This window comes from Saccopteryx leptura, chromosome 1 (genome assembly GCF_036850995.1).
Source record: "Saccopteryx leptura isolate mSacLep1 chromosome 1, mSacLep1_pri_phased_curated, whole genome shotgun sequence".
In the NCBI taxonomy this organism is placed as follows: Eukaryota; Metazoa; Chordata; class Mammalia; order Chiroptera; family Emballonuridae; genus Saccopteryx; species Saccopteryx leptura.
Genome location: NC_089503.1, coordinates 71361929 through 71380406, shown reverse-complemented (window position 1 = coordinate 71380406; position 18478 = coordinate 71361929). Strand labels below are relative to the sequence as shown.

General features: G+C 41.6%; 1 protein-coding gene across 20 annotated transcripts in view; it reads left to right on the top strand.

The window, feature by feature from the left end:
- Positions 1-18478, top strand: part of SYTL2 (synaptotagmin like 2) — a 128228-nt gene that overhangs the window by 80457 nt on the left and 29293 nt on the right. For 7 of the 20 annotated variants that reach the window (XM_066370118.1, XM_066370138.1, XM_066370079.1 and 4 more), the window contains exons 5-8: positions 4150-4231; positions 5160-5274; positions 6424-7224; positions 12072-12140. In XM_066370118.1, the coding sequence (XP_066226215.1) occupies positions 4150-4231; positions 5160-5274; positions 6424-7224; positions 12072-12140 (1067 nt within the window). Of the gene's footprint in view, positions 1-4149; positions 4232-5159; positions 5275-6423; positions 7225-12071; positions 15960-18478 lie in introns of those variants that run through there. The other 13 variants (XM_066370005.1, XM_066369984.1, XM_066369975.1 and 10 more) reach the window with 4 other exon arrangements.

The window sequence follows — 18478 nt, the reverse complement described above, 5'->3', positions numbered from 1 at the left end:
GGCGCAGTCAGAGCTGGGCGCCGGGAGGAGGTGCTGCATTAGCTTCCAAGATCACAGTCCAGAGAGAGATCAGCAACCACAAAAGGCACAGGGATAAAATCACTTGCAGGATTGTTTCTGATTCTAGATGCTGTTAATATTTAAGCTAGAAAAGACCTCAGCAGAAGGTGAATGATGTGTGCCGTTATTTTCCGCTGTTTTAGAGAGAGTTCAGGTTCAAAAGCTTTTTCAAGTTTGGAGGTTGGAGCACTTTATGGCCAGACATAGAAACAGATGGAGTGTCCAGCTGCCTATGTGATGTGATTTTAAGACTTTTGTAAAGCACTAACTCTTTTCCAAGAGTCCCTGACTCAGTACCTAACATTATTATATTTTTAGTTGTCTTCAAAGAGCTGCATGCAAATGCAGACACTTTTAGAAGGGAAATCCTAATGCCAATATCACAGTCTAATATTTTAATAACCCTTTAAGGAAGTAAACAATTTTGTCTAAGTGTTCCTTCTGGTAGTGCCGGTAGTTTCTGCAGGATGCCCGAGGGAAGAAGTCACAGAGCATCCGGTGTAGCATGTGGCATGCTTGGCCGTTTATTAAGCTCATCTTGTGGAATGTATTGAATATCTTATCTATGCAGGGCACAGTCTGCTGCCCTCTGAGAGGCACAAAAGACACAGTATCTGGCTATATAGAGACTATACTCTCTTGGGAAAAATAATACATCTGTATAATATCTGATCACATGAAAACAAAGAGTGCCAGGCAGGGAGTGAATTCCTAATTTAAAATATCAGTAAAATGTGCTGTAAGATTTGAGAAGAGGAGACCCAGGTCCAAGTGGGCTGACCTGGGAGCAGCTTCACGGAGGAGGTGTGATGTGGAGCGGACTTTGGAGATAAAAGTGAGGATTTGGGCACAGAGAACAGAACAAACACCTGAGGAGGAGCTGGGGGATAGGCTGAGTAGAGACTGCAGAGATGAGTGAGGTTTGGGAACAATGAGTATATCGACCCTTTGTTGGGCATGAAGGGTCTACAGAAAGGAGTGAGAAGGTATATTGGTCAGATGGTGGAATATCTCCACTTCCTTTCTGGGGAGTTCAGACTTCATTCGACTGGCCTCGGGGGTCCTGGGAAAAGGTAATGAACAGAAGAGAGAGGACAGGGTCACCATCGTGTGTTAGACCCTTCCAGCTTTATGGTGGAATGCTGACTGGTTTAGGGGAGTGGAACTTTGGAGTCAGGAGGTCAGATGTGAGGTTAATACACTTGACAGAAATAAAGGAGGTGCTAGGACATGTGGACAGGAAGTGACAGGCATGAGAGTCATTGGGAAGAATCACCAGTGACTTTACTCCAGTTCTCTGGCCACAAACCACTGCTTTACTAATGCAAGAAACAGGCAATGTAGCTTAGCCATTGTGATGGCTCTCTTTGGAGTCAGGGTCAGACACACTTGTTTCAAATCCCCACCTTTTCCACAATTTGTTTTGTGACATCAAGCAAGTTACTTAATCTCTCCAAGCCTCACTTTTCTCACAAGTGAAATGAGGTGAAGGATATATGCCTAACAAGGATGTTGCAAAGATCAGTTCAGAATAAGATGATCACTATAGTGATGGCTGCCCAAGAAAAGACAGGCAAACAAACGTTGCTTTCTGCCTCGAGAGAAGCAAAGCCAGGCCTCAATTTGGGAAACAGCTATATTTTCAGAGACAACTTGACACCTAAACCTCTTGATTTTTTTTTTGTTTTTGTTTTTTTACTAAGCCTCTTGTTTTAATTTGCTTTTAAGTTAAGCAGAGTTGTGAACTGTAGCTCTCCAGGTATCTCACTCTCATCCCGTTTCCCCCTTCCCCCATCCCAACTACAAGGTGGCAACCCAGTGAATTTTGTGTGTTTCTGGTATTTTAGTGAGCGTCTGACCACGTGTTCTCAATGCCTCATTTCTGCCTCTCTTTTGCTTTCTGACCAGGAGGACAAAGACATTTTGTTTAAAACCTAAATAATGTGCCTCATTGTAGTTCGGCAAATAACATGGATTTCAAAAACAAAACAAAATGTGGTCACCTGTCTGCTGCTGCCTTCCCTGCCACTGCTCACGTGGCCTTCATGTGTTCAGCCGTTCACCATAGGTGGACCCGGCACTGTACAGGCATCACAGGGATAAAGATAGTTGAGATCCTCTTGAGGGGTCTCCCAGTTTACTGTGAGAGATATGTATCACAGGGCGAGGTTGCAGAATAAACAGGAAATACATAGCTGGATGAAGTTTAGTAAGAGAGAGACTGGTTTTATCCCTGGGAAGGCAGGGACAATGTGATGTGCAACATGGGCACTCAGGGCTGGATGTCCAGGGAGCAGAGGAAGGAGAATTGGAGGCTCTGTGCACCTCTGTTCTTGGTGCGTGGGAAAGGGGAAGGAGGAAGATGACGGGAAGATGGGTGTTCCATGGAGACCTTGACTGTCAGCGGTTTCGGTCAGCTCCTCTGATTATCATGTGACTGTTTTACATACTAAAGGAGATGATACAAACACTGAGAAACTGAGCATAGCTTCTTCTACAAGGTTTCTCACGTCACTCACTGGCTTCTTAAAATGACGCTAAAGAGAAATTGCTTTCTAGACCTGACCTATTATTGTTGTTGTTGTATGTGAGTTCTGTCAGTGACCAGATTTCTTTTTTCATATTGGCTAGAGAGAACTTGATTTCAGCTTGTACCCATATGTTGCAAGAATAGTCTCCTGTAATTTTTTTTTCAATTAGCCTTAACTCTGGCTTCATTATAAGGTCTTACTCTTGTTTCTTTTCCTTCTCTTCCTCATCCTTTTTCCCCCCTCCTTCTCACATCCATGTGATCAGACTGTATTTTATATACATCTGCCTCATCTGCTGTGATTGCTTTCTGGAACAGTGAGGAGGGTAACAAAAAGAATAATGGCTTTCTCAATATTTCAGCCTCTTCCTGGGACTAACTGTGCATAAAAATAGCACTTGAAGTGCAGCGGGAAAGGAAGGAAGTGAAGCCTCAGGAGCACCTCGGGCAAGGCAGGCGTACTAGCCCTGGGGCCCATTGCTCTCCCCTCCCCAGCCTCCAGTTCCTGTGCTGCATGTGGAAATCCTTTGAGGCATTTTCCATAGTCTTGACTCTGTGAAGTCACTAAGAGAAACTGGTGAAGTTTAACAGGTCACATGTTTTCAGCCAATAATGACCTCATCTCTTATGCCCGAGGCAAGGCCACTGGAACAGGAAGTCTGAGCAGGTGGTTTTCCTCCCCTTCAGAAGCCACTGTGACCCTCTTTTGCCCTTCTTAATTGCCAAGGGACTGGCTGTTCAGGAGGGAGCCTGCTCAACTCACTTTTCTCCATTCACTCTCACCGTACTCTCTTCTGGGTCAGTCCCATCCTTCCAGCAGCGAATCATCGTCTAGAGAATCTTTCTCACCCCTCTACGCCATCTCCAGGCTTCTAACCTCCAGCATCTTCTGGATACAGTGCTTGCCCTTAGCACTCTCGTATATTAACAAGAACTTACCTGGCCCCTTGGAGAGGTAGGCTGCAAGTTCTCAAAAAATTGCCCAAACCCTCCAACCTCCCTGCACAGAATCCCCTGGATCTGCTGTTTTTCCTGTTCCTTTGCTGAGTCACTTGTCTCACTTGAGTCTACTCTTTGGTGTTTGCTACCTGAGTGAGAGCAAGCGTTACCATTCTGGCCCCGGCCTCTGGGATGAGGTCTTAAAACTCTTTGGAGCTATATTTTAGCAACGATGCTCCCTCCTTGAGATCATTTTCTCACTTTCATCTGCATCTGATGTTAGTGTCCTATTTTTTTTTTTTTTTAGCTTCTGACTTTGAGACAAGTTCATTTCTACAAATTTAAACTGTAAACCCCCTGTGTGCCTAGTACCGTGTTATGCACTTCAGGTTTCTGATGGATTACTTTGTCTTGTCTCATGCTTATCTGTCATTTCTGTCCTACCTTTTCCTGTGCTTTGCTGCTTAATAATTTCTAGGCTCAACTCCCTTTCCCTCCTGGCAGTTTGATCTTACAGACTTCCTCTCCTGTCCTACCTGAATAGCTTTTGGCTTCAGAGGCGTGATTTATGCTTTCCCAAGAGCGAGGTTTTATTCTCTGAATTATTGTTTCTCTTGCAGTTCCAGCGTGGTAAATCCAGCTCCTACCGTGATTGATATGTCCCAGAATCACTCAAGGACCTCAGCTGTGTTCCCATCTAAGGTATATGAGCTCAGACTTCGGAAACCTCATTTTTGGTGGGAATGCCATCTTTCTCATTTTATCAAAGCACCATAAAATAAAAAGTATTTAGTAGTACTTTTCTTTTCTGAACCAGATACAGATAATATTTAATATTTAATATAAGAAGTCACCCTAATTGGTGGGAAAGTTGATAAATAACATGTTACTGGTCTATCATGCTGAAGACCCAGAGTTCTTGGCCCTGAAGAATAAGAAGTCTGAAGCTATCGGGGGCTGCGTCTTTTAAGCTTACAGAACGCAGCTTGTTAGCGCCATGTCACTTATTCATTTTCATAGCCTCCTGACTTTCTGTTAGAGATCTGCTTGCAGGAGGGAGTTGCCAATTTATGAAACTACAGACAGTAAACGTTGATATTTAGTCTTATATTAATAAAAAAAATTCTGTTTACTGATACTTTTTCTTCATTAGAATTGAAGAAATACTTCAAGATACCTTGGTAGGTGTCCTTTAAATCCTTCTAGAAAAGGTCAATTACAATTATATTTAGTACAGCTTCAGCCTAGAGTCTCATTGGTAAAAAAGAACACTACTGGGAATCTGTCATTGGAGTCTCAGGTTAACCCTGACCTTGGCCAGCTCTTTGATATATCCAGGCCTAACTTTTCTCACTTCTCTGAAATGTAAGATATAGATTTGAATGTCTGGTTCTGGTTTAACACTGAGAATTCTGGAATTGAGTATATTTTATATAACAGTTTTATCTTTTTATATAACCTATACAGTAATTCTATGCTAACCTGATTCACCAGGACAAACATTGTTCAAATATGCCAGATAGAGTTTACTGGATAAAACTATCAAATATGGGCAATAATAAGCATTCTCTCACACCAAGTTGTTGTTATGACTTTAAAGTGAGTTTAATAAACAGTGCTTTTCTCCCAGCAAAGGAAGAATCCATTTAATAACTCTGAGTTGCCAGAAGATCACTTATCTCAACAAACCAAAAATGAGCAGTCAGAAAATGGAAGGACTGGTTTCTTTCAGACTTCAAAAGAGGGTAAATATTATTTTTATGGACTAGATATTTTTATCTTTGTTATCTGTGGATGAAGGGAAATTCTCAGAGTTCCTTTAACTAAAATAACTTTTAAGAGAAAGTGAAAGGCCCTGATGGTTTTTTTTATTCTGCTCTTCCCATTGGTCCCCTGACTGAGGTAAGGAAGCAGAAATTGTAGACGCTGGATGGAGGTCCAGGCTTGGAGCTGTCATTTGCGTAACCTTTATGCCTTGGGTTCCCACTCAATGAACTGGGAAATTTTTTGACCAGAGGTATTCAGTCACTCACTTAACAGCATTTATTATTATTATTATTATTGGATTTATAGCTTATGCAGACAAGAGTTCTGTTGAAAATTAAAAGTTTGCCTCCCAAGGAAAAGGCCACTTGACAATGTTACGATCCTCTGATCTGTAACCGTCAGCCGAGCTCCCTCTGGAGCATCAGGTCAGGTTTGTGACTTAATTAATTTAAGTCTGCCTCTTATGGAATTTTACTATTCCTCCAAACCCGTTAGAGGAAATACTGAATCAAATACAATTAATACACTTTAATCTTCTCAAGAGTAACGGTAAGAAAATTTCACAAACATTAAAGATTGGGCAACAGGTAGAAAATTAACAACTGAAAGTAGAGTTAGAACTTTCAATTAGCCTGTTAATATTAGTGTATTTTCCCCTCTCCAGTGGGAATACTTTACATAGCATAAAACATTATATGGGAAAAAATGTCACTGGATTATATTACCCTGTTTTGTTAACATTTGACAAAATTAATTTTTGTTTTTCAGTATTGAATTTTGTTTCCTTTGAGTTCCTTTTTCGGTTTCCATTATATAAAAGTTTTAAGTGACTTTTGTGTTTTTCCTTCACTTCAATGAGGAATTTTTGAAAATTGTTCTTTTTTTAATCTTTTTACTGAGTATAAAATACCACATAGTATGTATGTAAAGCACATACATATATAGTTCAGTGAAGTGTGTGCATGCATTTTTAAAGGCTTTTTAATTAAGTCTGCATTTATACTACATAGTTTATTGTCTTTAACATTTTAATACTTTTGCTAAATGTAGATTGAGTTCATGATAGGTGTTTTAAATTATAAGTTATTCTCCATTTGCTATATTAGCTAATGTGTGGTCATTTTCAGGTGAATTGTCAGGGCCGGAAGAAAAGTCATCTCTCCTGGATATTTCAAGTCAAAAGTTGGAGGAACCAAAGCAGACTTTTCCAGGCCCTGAGAATGGATCCCAGATCAAAGCTCCAACCCCTAAAGCCAGGAAAATGATCTACAAATCACAGGATTTAAAGCTGGGTGATAACCAGTCCTTTCCTAGACCGAGGACAGACTCCCTGAGCGCGAGAGGGGCTCCGAGAGGGATCCTGAAGCGCAACTCCAGCTCCAGCAGCACAGACTCAGAAACTCTTCGTTTTCATCAGAACTTTGAACCCAAAAGCAAAATTGTGTCACCTGGCCTAACCATCCATGAGAGAATTTCTGAGAAGGAGCATTCCTTAGAAGATGACTCCTCCAACTCACTGGAGCCATTAAAGCACGTGAGATTCTCTGCAGTGAAGGATGAACTCCCGCAGAGTCCCGGGCTAATCCACGGCCGCGAAGTGGGGGAATTCAGTGTTTTAGAATCTGATCGGTTGAAGAATGGAGCAAAAGATGCCGGGGACATGGATAAGCTTTGGAAGGACCCTACGCCTTCCCAGCACAGAGAGCCTTTGCCTTTCCATCCATCAGCCTTGAGCCCAAGTGCATTAAAAAATGAAACACATCAGCCAAAGAGTTCTGGTTCTTTTCCAATTAGTGGGCACCCTTCTCCCTTGGAAGTTTTAACTACAAGACCACAGTCCAGTGAGAATTCACCCACGACCAATGAACAAAAAGCTAAATCATCAGAATCGTCAAGGCTTGAATCGGAATTGTCCAAAAGCCCTGCTGGTAAGATCGTTATCACTACCAGGCTATAAGCACTGACCCAGGGTGCTTGGAGCGGCTTCGCTAGCCAGCCTGGTAGAAGATACATTTTGCCTCCTAGCCATTTCAGCTGGAATTCAGGCAGATGCCACTGGGGAATGCTTCTCCCTGTTAATGGGTTTGCATGTTTTCCTTGATCAGCAATAATTAGAAGAATCTGGATAGCACAGTTTCTGGTTCATTATGCTTTAATCTAAAAATGCAATTATATCAATTATTTAAATAAATTACCATGTTTTAAGTTATATCAAGGTGTTTATACCAAGCAAGAATTAAAAATATGCAAATACCTTTTTTTTTTTTTTTGTAATTGACTTTGGAGAGAAAGGAAGGGAGAGGGAGAAAAACATTGATTTGTTGTTCCGCTTGTTTATGCATTCATTGGTCATTCTTCTGTGTGTCCTGACTGGGGATTGAGCCTGCAAACTTGGCTTGTCAGGACAGTGATTTAACAAACTAAACTACCAGCCAGAGAGCTAATATCTTTTTATGGAGTAAATATATTATTACCTACCTAATTCAAATTTGTCAATTGCCATTTTGATTATTATTTTAATTTTTTATTTTATTAGACTTATTGGGGTGACATTGGTTAATAAAATTATATGTATCAAGCACACAATTCTGTAATACATCACCTGTGTATTGCATTGTGTGCTCAACACCCAAATTCAAGTCCCCATCACCATATACTTGGCCCGCTTTACCCTTTTCAGTCTCCCCTCACCAACTTCTCTGGTAATCACCATTTTGTTGTCTGTGTCTATGAATTTGTTTTGTTCTGTTTGTTTATTTGCTACTTTCTATTTTATATCCCACAATGAGTAAAATCATATGGTTCTTGTTTTTTTTCTGTCTGACTCAATTACCATTTAACTGAACTTTGGCTTCTCTTTTAATCTCAAGAGAACCTTCACTTCCTCATCCTCAAAGGACGGGACACCAGACTTTGAGTACTTACTTTGACCTGCACAGGGCCTCTAGGCATTTGTTTTTTAGCCTTTAAAAGCCCTAAAGGAACTTTTTGTCTTCCAGCTGGTATGAGTTGAGAGGCAATAAGAATGCTGCTTTTTCCTGCCAAACAGCTAACTTGCTCTCTCTTGAAGATTCTACAACTCTCAGGGGATGCCTCAAAGTGCTTTCCCATACTGATATGATTACTTCATAATTCTTTTGTTCCAAAAACCAGAAACAATGGTGAAAATCATTCCCTGTACTGTCTCACATCTTCGAAAGTCTTCATCCAACCCTGTGATTATTTCTTTATTGTCAGGAATATTTACAGTAGCAACAGTCAAGTTTCTAACCCCCTGGCTCTCCCTCTCCCTTATTAGTTCGTATTAAATTAACCCTGACTCACTTTTGCACAGCTCTTCAGTTTCATACTTGTTCAGATCCATCTACATTTTAAAGGACAAAGCATTTCACCATCCCTCCCCCTGGACATTTAAAATCATTTGAACAAAACAGGATATTTTTTTAAAATTAAACATCAGCAGGTGCTTCTTCAAGAAATAAAGAAACTCATATTAAAGGAAATTATTAAAGTTTAAGTAAATATAGCAAATACTGAGATGATGCTTACTTAAATGTTCATTCAAAAGGTGAAGGATATTTCTTTGGTAATATTTTTCTTTACTATAATTCATAGAAGAAATTTGGTAAACTTTTCCTGTTTTTCAGACCTCCCCTCCTTTCATTTTTATTTATTTATGTATTGATTGATTGATTTTAGACAAGTGGAAGGGAGATAGTGAGGCAGACTCCTGCATGCACCCCCACTGGGATTCACCTAGCAATCTATCTGGAGCTGATGCTTGAGTACTGAGCTATTTTTTTTTTTTTTTAACAGGGACAGAGAGAGAGTCAGAGAGAGGGATAGACAGGAATGGAGAGAGATGAGAAGCATCAATCATCAGTTTTTTTTTGCCAATACCTTAGCTGTTCATTGATTGCTTTCTCATATGTGCCTTGACCCTGGGCCCTCAGCAGACCAAGTAACCCCTTGCTCAAGCCAGCGACCTTGGGTCCAAGCTGATGAGCTTTTGCTCAAACCAGATGAGCCCACGCTCAAGCTGGCGACCTCGGGGCCTTGAACCTGGGTCCTCTGCATCCCAGTCCGATGGCTCTATCCACTGCACCACTACCTGGTCAGGCGAGTACTGAGCTATTTTTAGCAACTGAGGCTGACATGCTCAGACCAACCAAGCTATTGGTAGCACCTGGGCCATGCTCAAACCAATCAAGCTAACTGTGGGAGGGGAAGAGGGAGAAGAGAGTGGGGAGAAAAAAATGGTCACTTCTCCTGTGTGCCCTGACCAGGAATCAAACCTGGGATGTCCATATACTGGGTAACACTCTACCCATTGAGCCACTGGCCAGGGCCTGCCCCTGCTTTCAAAGAATACCTTTGAAATTTTGTTTTTAAGTACTTATTTGTGCTTTCTGATTTTTAAATTGCAACTGACCATGGAAATCAGGAGAAAGCCATTATTAGCTGTGCTCATTTTGATTGACAGACCTTTTGGGCTCAGAGCTTACAAACAAATTTCTGCTTGCTTATTAATACACTTTTTTTGTGCTTACCACAAAACTATAAATTAAGAAAATGGAGCATAAAACAAAAATAAGGACCAAAAAAAAAGGTAAAATCTACAAATTATAAGGGTTTGACATTAGAGTATCACACTCATCCTGGAGAAAACATGAGACAAAAGAATTCCTTAGAGGAAACAAAACATTACTTGGCATGTAATTTTTAAAATAATTGTTCTTATTTTTAAAATAATATACTTTCTACCCTGGATTGTTTGCTCAGTGGTAGAGCGTCAGCCCAACATGTGGATGTCCCAGGTTCAATTCCCAACCAGGGCACACAGGAGAAATGCCCATCTGCTTCTCTACTCTTCCCCCTCTCCTTTCTCTGTATCTCTCTCTTCCCCTTCTGCAGCTGAGGCTCCATTGGGGCAAAGTTGGCCTGGGCACTGAGGATAGCTCCATGGCCTCCGCCTCAGGTGCTAGAATGGCTCTGGTTGCAATGGAGCAATGCCCCAGATGGGCAGAGCTTCACTCCCTGGTGGGCATGCTGGGTGGATCCCAGTCAGGTGCATGCAGGAGTCTCTCTGCCTCCCCACCTCTCACTTCAGAAAAATACAAAAAAAGTATATATATATACACACATATATATATTATATGTATATGTGTGTGTATATATATATATATATATATTTTTTTTTTTCATTGTAAAACATTTGGAAAGAAGAAATGCCCTCACATGCACTTAGCCAACAGCTGATAAATGGTGTGGTACCTCAACAGCTAAATTAAATGAGGTCAGGGGATGAAGGGATGGAAGTACAACTGGCTCCTCTCACCATCACTCCCTGTAACTCACTTCACTTTTTAAAAAAGAAGAAAAAATGCATACAGGATAAAACAAATATCATCTGTGATGTCATTACCTACCATTAACTATTGGTAACATTTCATTGTATAGCCTTTCAATAATTTTCAGGCATGACTGTAATTTTAAATGATGTTTATACTGCCTAGACTTCTTTTTTCAGTAACAGTATATTATGAACATTTTTATCATCATTGACTTGTTTTCTGTTAAACAGACTGACAGAATTCTTATAGATTTCTGAAATAAACTTTACAATTATTGCATATATTTAATAGTGCAAAGTGTAGGTAAGGAAGGAAACCAGTATCTGTGTGCCAATTATCGTATAAGACTTTGTCGTTTTCATATTGAACTAGAGTTGATGAGTAAAATTAAAGGTAGATTTTTATTAACTAATATGCCCTGTAGTGCATTTAAAATGTAGCTGACTTCATACAAACTTTGCTCACATAATTTTCAAGAACATGTATTGTGTAGCCTAGCATTTATAAGGAATAAGGAGAGATGCTGAGACACCCGAATCTTAACTAAATAGGAAGAATGGGTGAGATGTGCCCTGTGATTAAGGCTCAGAAAGGACTCTACTTTCTTAATGACTTAGAAAGAACTTAAATACTCTTCTTTAGTCTCCTAGCCATTGGTTAGCCAACATCAGGCAGAAATCACATTCTCCATCAGTCCTCATTGAAATTACTTCTAAGTCACAAATAATAGGAGGGAAATTGGGAATAATGAAGGAGCTTATGAGGTCAAGGTGCTAAATCTCCAGTGTGCAGGACAGTCACTGGAATAGCTGCTAGTAAAGATGCTGGGCCCATGGTCAGAGATTCTGGGTTACTAGATCAAGAGTCTGGCCCGGGAATGCAAATATCCTTCTTGTTCCAGTCTGATTTTCTGGAGGGATCTCCTTGTTTAATCTTCCTTGAAAGTTGTTTTTCCCACTCCCGAGGTCTTCTAAGTCTGTGTTCCTCAAATTTGGGTATAAACCCTCAGGGTTTATGCATGCGCCAGTGGGTAGGTGGAGTCATCAACCTGGGGAATCTCCCTGGAAGGTCAGTTTTATGCAAAGATTTGAGAGTGCGAGTAATGTGGAGCAGAATACAGAATTTGCATGAATTTTTAAAATAAACCAAAGATATAAAAGAAATTTTCCAATTTGGTCAACACCCCATACTTCCAGGGGGGTCTACATTTACTTTATTCTACCATCATAGGCCATTTTTGGCAGAATATCTTATTTAGGATAGTTTACATTATTATAACCCCTGAAAAATGCTGCTATAAACAGTTATTGTTGTGGAACATGTAAATACAAAATGCTTTTTAAAAAGATAACGTGAGTGATTGAATAATAATTCTTGAAGCATTCTCATTTCTTATTTAGAAGAGCATTTCTGTATTGCAGATGAACTGCCTCGTGTGGAGCCTGAGCCTTCTCAGGGGCCAGACTGCAGTTCTAGAGACCATCAGCAAGGTAAGCCTCCTCTTCTCAAGGCCCTAAAAGCTAAGACGTTCTCATGCTCGGGTCCACATGCCACTGAGATAAGGAAGACAACTGATGATTCCATATCTAAAGTCCTAGACTGGTTTAACAGAAGTTCTCATTTAGACGACAATAAGTCACCTCTCCAACATCCCCGAGGAATAGAGCCCAAAGTAAAAGCAGACTCAAAATCACACATTGCTGTTGCCTTGGTGACAGATGATATCAGTCTAAAAGAAAATGGCTCAAAGGCTCTGTTATCTACCAAAGTTGAATTGATGCCCATGGGATCTGATTCAGTGTTCCAAGAAGAGGGAAAGGTGCTGCTTCCTGGAAACTGCCAAGATCCTAAAGCTAATATCAAACCCAGCTCTCTTAATTTGTCCCAACAAGGCAAGGAAGGTCCAGGCATATTGCAACCATTTGAAATCTACAGTCCAAATCAAGGGAGTAAAACTATGGACTATAGACAAACTTCAAAAAACACAGGAACAGGAAGTGGGATACCTCACCCAACCAGTAACTATTCCTATAGTTATCGCAACAGGGCAGATGCGGCAAACCAAGTGTCATGCAGCATTAAGGATGCTGGCAGCTTAGGTGAACAAAAGCCCAAGCTTCGTGTTTATGAACAAGATAGAGGAAACTCAGAGGTGAATTTTGACTCTTCAAAAATTGTCAAAGAGCCAGGTTTGAAAGACAACATGAAAGCAGAGAGAGAGAGCAAAGGAGGAGGTACTTACATCCTGAGAGCTTCCCAAGAGCCAGAGAATGCCGAGTCTCTTGCCGGGGCTGCCAACAACAAATCTACTTGGAAGAGGCCTGCGGTCCAACTACAAGAAGAAGCTAGTGAGGTTCCCAAGAACCAGGTGCAAAGAGAGAAATACAAAAGAGTGAGTGACAGAATATCCTTTTGGGAAGGTGAGAAAACTGCAGCTAAGTTAACTCACAAAGAACCCCCACCTTCACACAGTCAGAGACAACCTGCTAAAGCCTATCAGCCTGTGAAGTCCATGGACAGTTTATCTACAGGCCAGAATGAATATAATCAAGTCACTGCTGAGCAAGTGGTCCTAGATGGGGATGGCCAAGCAGCTCCTCTCTCCAGTTTTTCTTCCTCAAATAACCCTAAAGAGACCAGGGCCCAAACATCAGGTCCATCCAAAAATTATCCGTCAGCTGACCCATCAGGTACAGTGTCTCTGCTTCAGACTGAGATAATCGAGCCCATAGAAAGATTGCCAGAGGCAGACAGCTGGCGTTCTGGAAGAGACGTCACTTTACCGGCACTGCAGCATCCTTCAAACGTTGGGAGTGACATACATACTTCTTTGAAGAAAGACAGATCTCTAATTAATGAATCAAATCCCAACTTTAAAGTTATGTCCCTAAAAGGAAGAATGGATGAACTCAATACAGAACAGGTTTATAATCACACTCAATTTGAGAATTTGAGAAAGTTCTGGGACTTAGGAGCCAACCCAAATAGTCAGGATAACGTTGACAGGAATACCACAACCAAAACAAGCCAAAAAAATAATGTGCCTTTTAATAGCCAGAAACACGAAGAATTCCGTGACATCAAATCATCAGGAGAAAATACCCATGAAAGAGAGCCATGTCTAAGCCCCCCAAAAGTTCCGACAACAGAGGAAATAGAGGAGTTAAATTCAAAGTGCACCCTCCAGGTGTTACCATATGAAACCACATTTCCATTGAAACCACCCACAGAGTCCACTGGTCAGTTGCCAGGAAATGAGTCATCAAAGGAAAATGTGCAAAAGACTATGGAATGGTTTGATACTCCAGTGTTCAAGGAAGAAAAGGATTACCCGGACCAAGAGATTCGAGAATCCATAGTGAAAACAAGCGTTTTGTCTAAAGACTACAAAGATGCTCTTAACGATAGCTTACAGAAGCTGCTTTCAGAAGCTTCATCACCAGCAATCCAACCTCCTGAAAGAGTTCACGGAACACAAGTGCTTGAACCAGGTGTTTCTGAAAATAGGACATGGCCTCCAAAGGCCGATTTTGCTGATGCTGAGGAAGCAGCCAAAGGACCCAAGGACATCGTTAGTGAGCATGTAGACAAGACTGTAGTTCCTCCAAAGGTCAAACCCAGCACTTTGGCTGCGAGTCTAGATCAACTCCTGAAGGAGGGACCTGGGACTTTACCCTCTCCCCTGCAAGCCAAGTTGGAACACATTACCCCTAAGATCAACTCTGAGCCTGAAGAGTGTCGAGTTTTTAAAAAAGGCGTAAAACAGAGTCACAACTCATCAGCCGATCAGAGAGCGATAAAAGCTTCTTCTCCAGAGAGGGAAGAAACTTTGGGAAAAACAGCTCTCCCTGAGCAAGCTGACAGTGGTGAGTGCCAGCTGAACCCGAAACACGCGTCTCAGATGGCTATAGTAGGGTCTCACCCATTGGACCAACCTCCGCATCTTCACAGAAAGGGTTCTGTTGGGATTGTGGCCAACTTTCCCCAAGATAAGCCTTCTTCCAGCGATGCCCACCTTGATCCCCAGGATAAGGCACTGCCCTCTCGAAGGGAAATTTCAGAGACTATAGAAAAAGTCATTGTTTCACCCAAACCTGCACTGAATGACGTAAATGTTGCGTTACAAAAGCTACTTAGGGAAACTCAGTTGAGTCCTCCAGTTTTGAGGGAGGTAGTTCCTGGAGAAGTAAAAGCATTCTTTCCTTCTGTATTTACTGTACAAGCAGCGGGTAGCCCCCAGAATTCCCCCGGAGCTATCCCACCATTGGCCACCACGGACATTGTAGTTGCAGACAGGAAGGATTTTTATTCCTGCGATGTAGTTCCTGATAAAACTTGTGAACCTTCATCTTATTTAGCTACCCAAATGTCTCCATCAGAACAAACCCCTAGCTCATTTGGTTCCACTGGTGCTCAGTATAGTGAAAAGTTACCTCAGGAAGTGGTAGAAATTGTGAGGGAAACAATTATTCAGCCTAAATCAGAGCTCCTTGAATTCAGTGCTGGCTTAGAAAAACTACTGAAGGAAACTATTGAAAATCTCTCCTCAAAGTGTGAAAGTGACACAGGGACACCTTCTCCATCAACGTTCATAGGTAGTACTGAGGTGCCCAGGCCAGCGGCTTCTGAATTCCATCCTGAGGAAATAAAAGAAAGAGTAAAAAAGTCTGAAGCTCCATCAGTAACTGAGAGTGCTTTCGATATTGGTTTTCAGAAACTCCTTAAAGAAATAGCTGAAGCTCCTCCTTATGAACTTGGGGTGTCAGTGAAGGAGGGGGTTCCTGAGGAGGACCCCTCAGGGTCAGAGCAGGCCAGGTGCTTGGGGAGAACCCAAGAAGCCTCTGAAATGAAGCTTAAGAGTAATATTTTCAAATCTCAAGTCAACCAATGTGATGACGTGGTGAGAGGAGCAGCTGTGACTGGTTTGTCCGTAGAGCTCTGTGATTCCGAAAGTGGAGCTGAGATCCCGGGCATCCTTTGTATTCTGGCCGATGAAATAGGGATCGTGGAAACAGTCAATGCCCCAGAGCCCAGGGGCAGTGAAAGCGAGGTTGCAGGGGTTGGAGAAGTGGCTTTTCAGGAGCCTGGCTTCCAAGAGGGCCCTGAAACAATTAGTGTGTCCCAAAACAGGCCATCTCTTCCTCTGCTGACCAACAAGGAAAACTCGACAAAAACAAGTAAAGTCGAATTGCTTCTGGCATTGCCATATAAGAGGCACGAGGAAGAGGAAGAAAAAGAAGGTATCTCTGACTCTGATTTTTCAGATGGAAACATCGGTTCTAATGCAGAAAGCTGGAGAAATACCTCCAGTGAGCATTTTGAACTTCTGAACTCATTGATTAATGAGTTGACTTATGGGATGATGATGTAAAGGATGATAGAATTTTTCAAAATTGGAATTAATTTGACACTCTCAAATAGTGCTAAATTCTTATCAATTCAGTTCTCTCTAGCCTTTCTTAATAAAACCTACATTTCCTGTTATAATCTTTACCCACAGGACAGTGTTTAGTATTTTACTTGTTTCTCATTAATCAACAATAGGACTTTTAGGTTTCAAAAATATTTTTAAAGAACTCTTTGGGTTTAGAAACTCCCTCTAACAGTCGAGCTAGTTTTCCTTCTGGAAATAATTAGAATTTCTTTCATAATTGGCAATCCAAACAGAAGTCTCTAGAAAGATTTGTGGCAAGAAATTGCCGCAGATGAGCACAGATTTCCTTTTTAGGAGCGATAGTTGACCGCAGTAGTGGCTAAATACCAGGTACAAAGTGCAAGGCCGAAACTTTCTTTTCCTCAAATACCCTGTGCTGTGGTGTTTTTGTTGCCACACTCTCCCTCTCATTGTCAATTATCTTCAGACTCTTCCCCTTTCTAGAGTATGACTTTGGTCAAATGACTTCACCTGCTTCCACACAAGGGCATTGCCTGGCTTGCTGAGTGTCCTTGGCTCCAGCCGTGGCTAAGTAGATGAAGACCTTAATCGAAGACCACATTCATCTAAGTGGAATTGCGGGTACCGGTGTCAGCCAGGCTGTAAAACAGAGGGTTTGTCTTAGTTTGCTATCCTGATCAACACAGGCGTTTTGGCAGAGAGGCCCAGGAGCAAATAGGAAAGAGAAGTTACCTGATTAGGGTGATGAAATGATCAAGGATGCTGCCCAGCAGGACATTTTAACCAAAATTGCTCATTTAGTGTTGCTCACCTTCCTAGTGGTTTAAGAGGATATGTCATTTTCTAGCTCGCTTTAGTCTCAATGAGAGTAATGAGCTTTGCTGAGTGGCTGACTTGTGAGGGTTAGGTTCCTTGGCAAGTAGCGATAGGGCCTCTTGAAAACTGAACAAAGATTTCCTCTTCAGTCCTAATGAATCAAGTTGAAGCAACCTTTAACAAATGTTTCTGGTAAGAAAAGTAAAATACCAGTCTCTGAAAACAAACATATTCAAGACTAGAAGTCAGCATGTTAAACTTGTGGAAGTAGACTTTTACTAAACTACCCCAATGAGTTACTAGGGTAAACTGACCCATAGGGGAAAGAGGGCTTGTAAATTTGCACTGATCTTTGGAGAATATTGCTTAATGTGTATAGCTATGTTTATAGTATACCAGCATATCTAGTTGAACAGCAAAAACCTATGTAAAAATGAAATAATCAATATTTTTTATTGATTGCTTTTAGAGAGAGGGAGAGAACATTCATTTGTGTTCCACTTAGCTGTTCATCCATTGTTCTCTTCCTCTGGTTGCTTCGGGACGACGTTCTAACTACCTGGAGCTAACTGACCAGGCCATGTAATAATCAATATTAAATAGTGACCTGGACAGAGCCCAGAGGAGATATTTTAAAATTATAAGCTAAGTAAGATGTATAAAATGGTACAGTTGTAGTTTCATATCCTCTAACCTAAATTACTATTATTATTATTTTTTTTTTTCTGAAGCTGGAAATGGGGAGAGACAGTCAGACAGACTCCCGCATGCGCCCGACTGGGATCCACCCGGCACGCCCACCAGGGGCGATGCTCTGTCCACCAGGGGGCGATGCTCTGCCCCTCCGGGGCGTGGCTCTGCCGCGACCAGAGCCACTCTAGCGCCTGGGGCAGAGGCCAAGGAGCCATCCCCAGTACCTGGGCCATCTTTGCTCCAATGGAGCCTTGCTGCGGGAGGGGAAGAGAGAGACAGAGAGGAAGGAAGGGGGGGGGTGTGGAGAAGCAAATGGGCGCTTCTCCTATGTGCTCTGGCCGGGAATCGAACCCGGGCCCCCCGCATGCCAGGCCGACGCTCTACCACTGAGCCAACCGACCAGGGCCTAAATTATTATTTTAAAGCAAGTGGGTGGGCTGGGAGAGAGCAAAGGGACACCTGACTACAGAGGCACCAAAATTTGGTGAGCTGCCTAACATTTTGACTGTGGCTGAACTCTTGACTAGCCAATACCTCAGTTTGCTCCTCAAAACAAACAAACAAAAGGTTCCATGGTCAAATGCTTTTGGAAACGCTGGGAGGTTTGCACACATTATTAGCATTAATGTCTCCAAGAAAGTCTGAAATGAGTAGCCTTTTAAATTTGAACACAGACCATCCCAAGTCGAATTCATCCTAGAATCCATTTTTTGTAGAATGCCTATTAACATTTGGCAGAACTGGGATGCATTTCTATAAAGTATTGTCTAGAGAAGTGGTTCCCAAATTTATTGATTCATTAATGTAATCATTCATTGGTTTAGCAAACATTTTTGAAGTGCCTACTGCCAACCACTGTCCTAGGCACTGAGAATATAACAGTGATAAATGACAGTACTCAGACCAGGGGTCATCCATTATGGG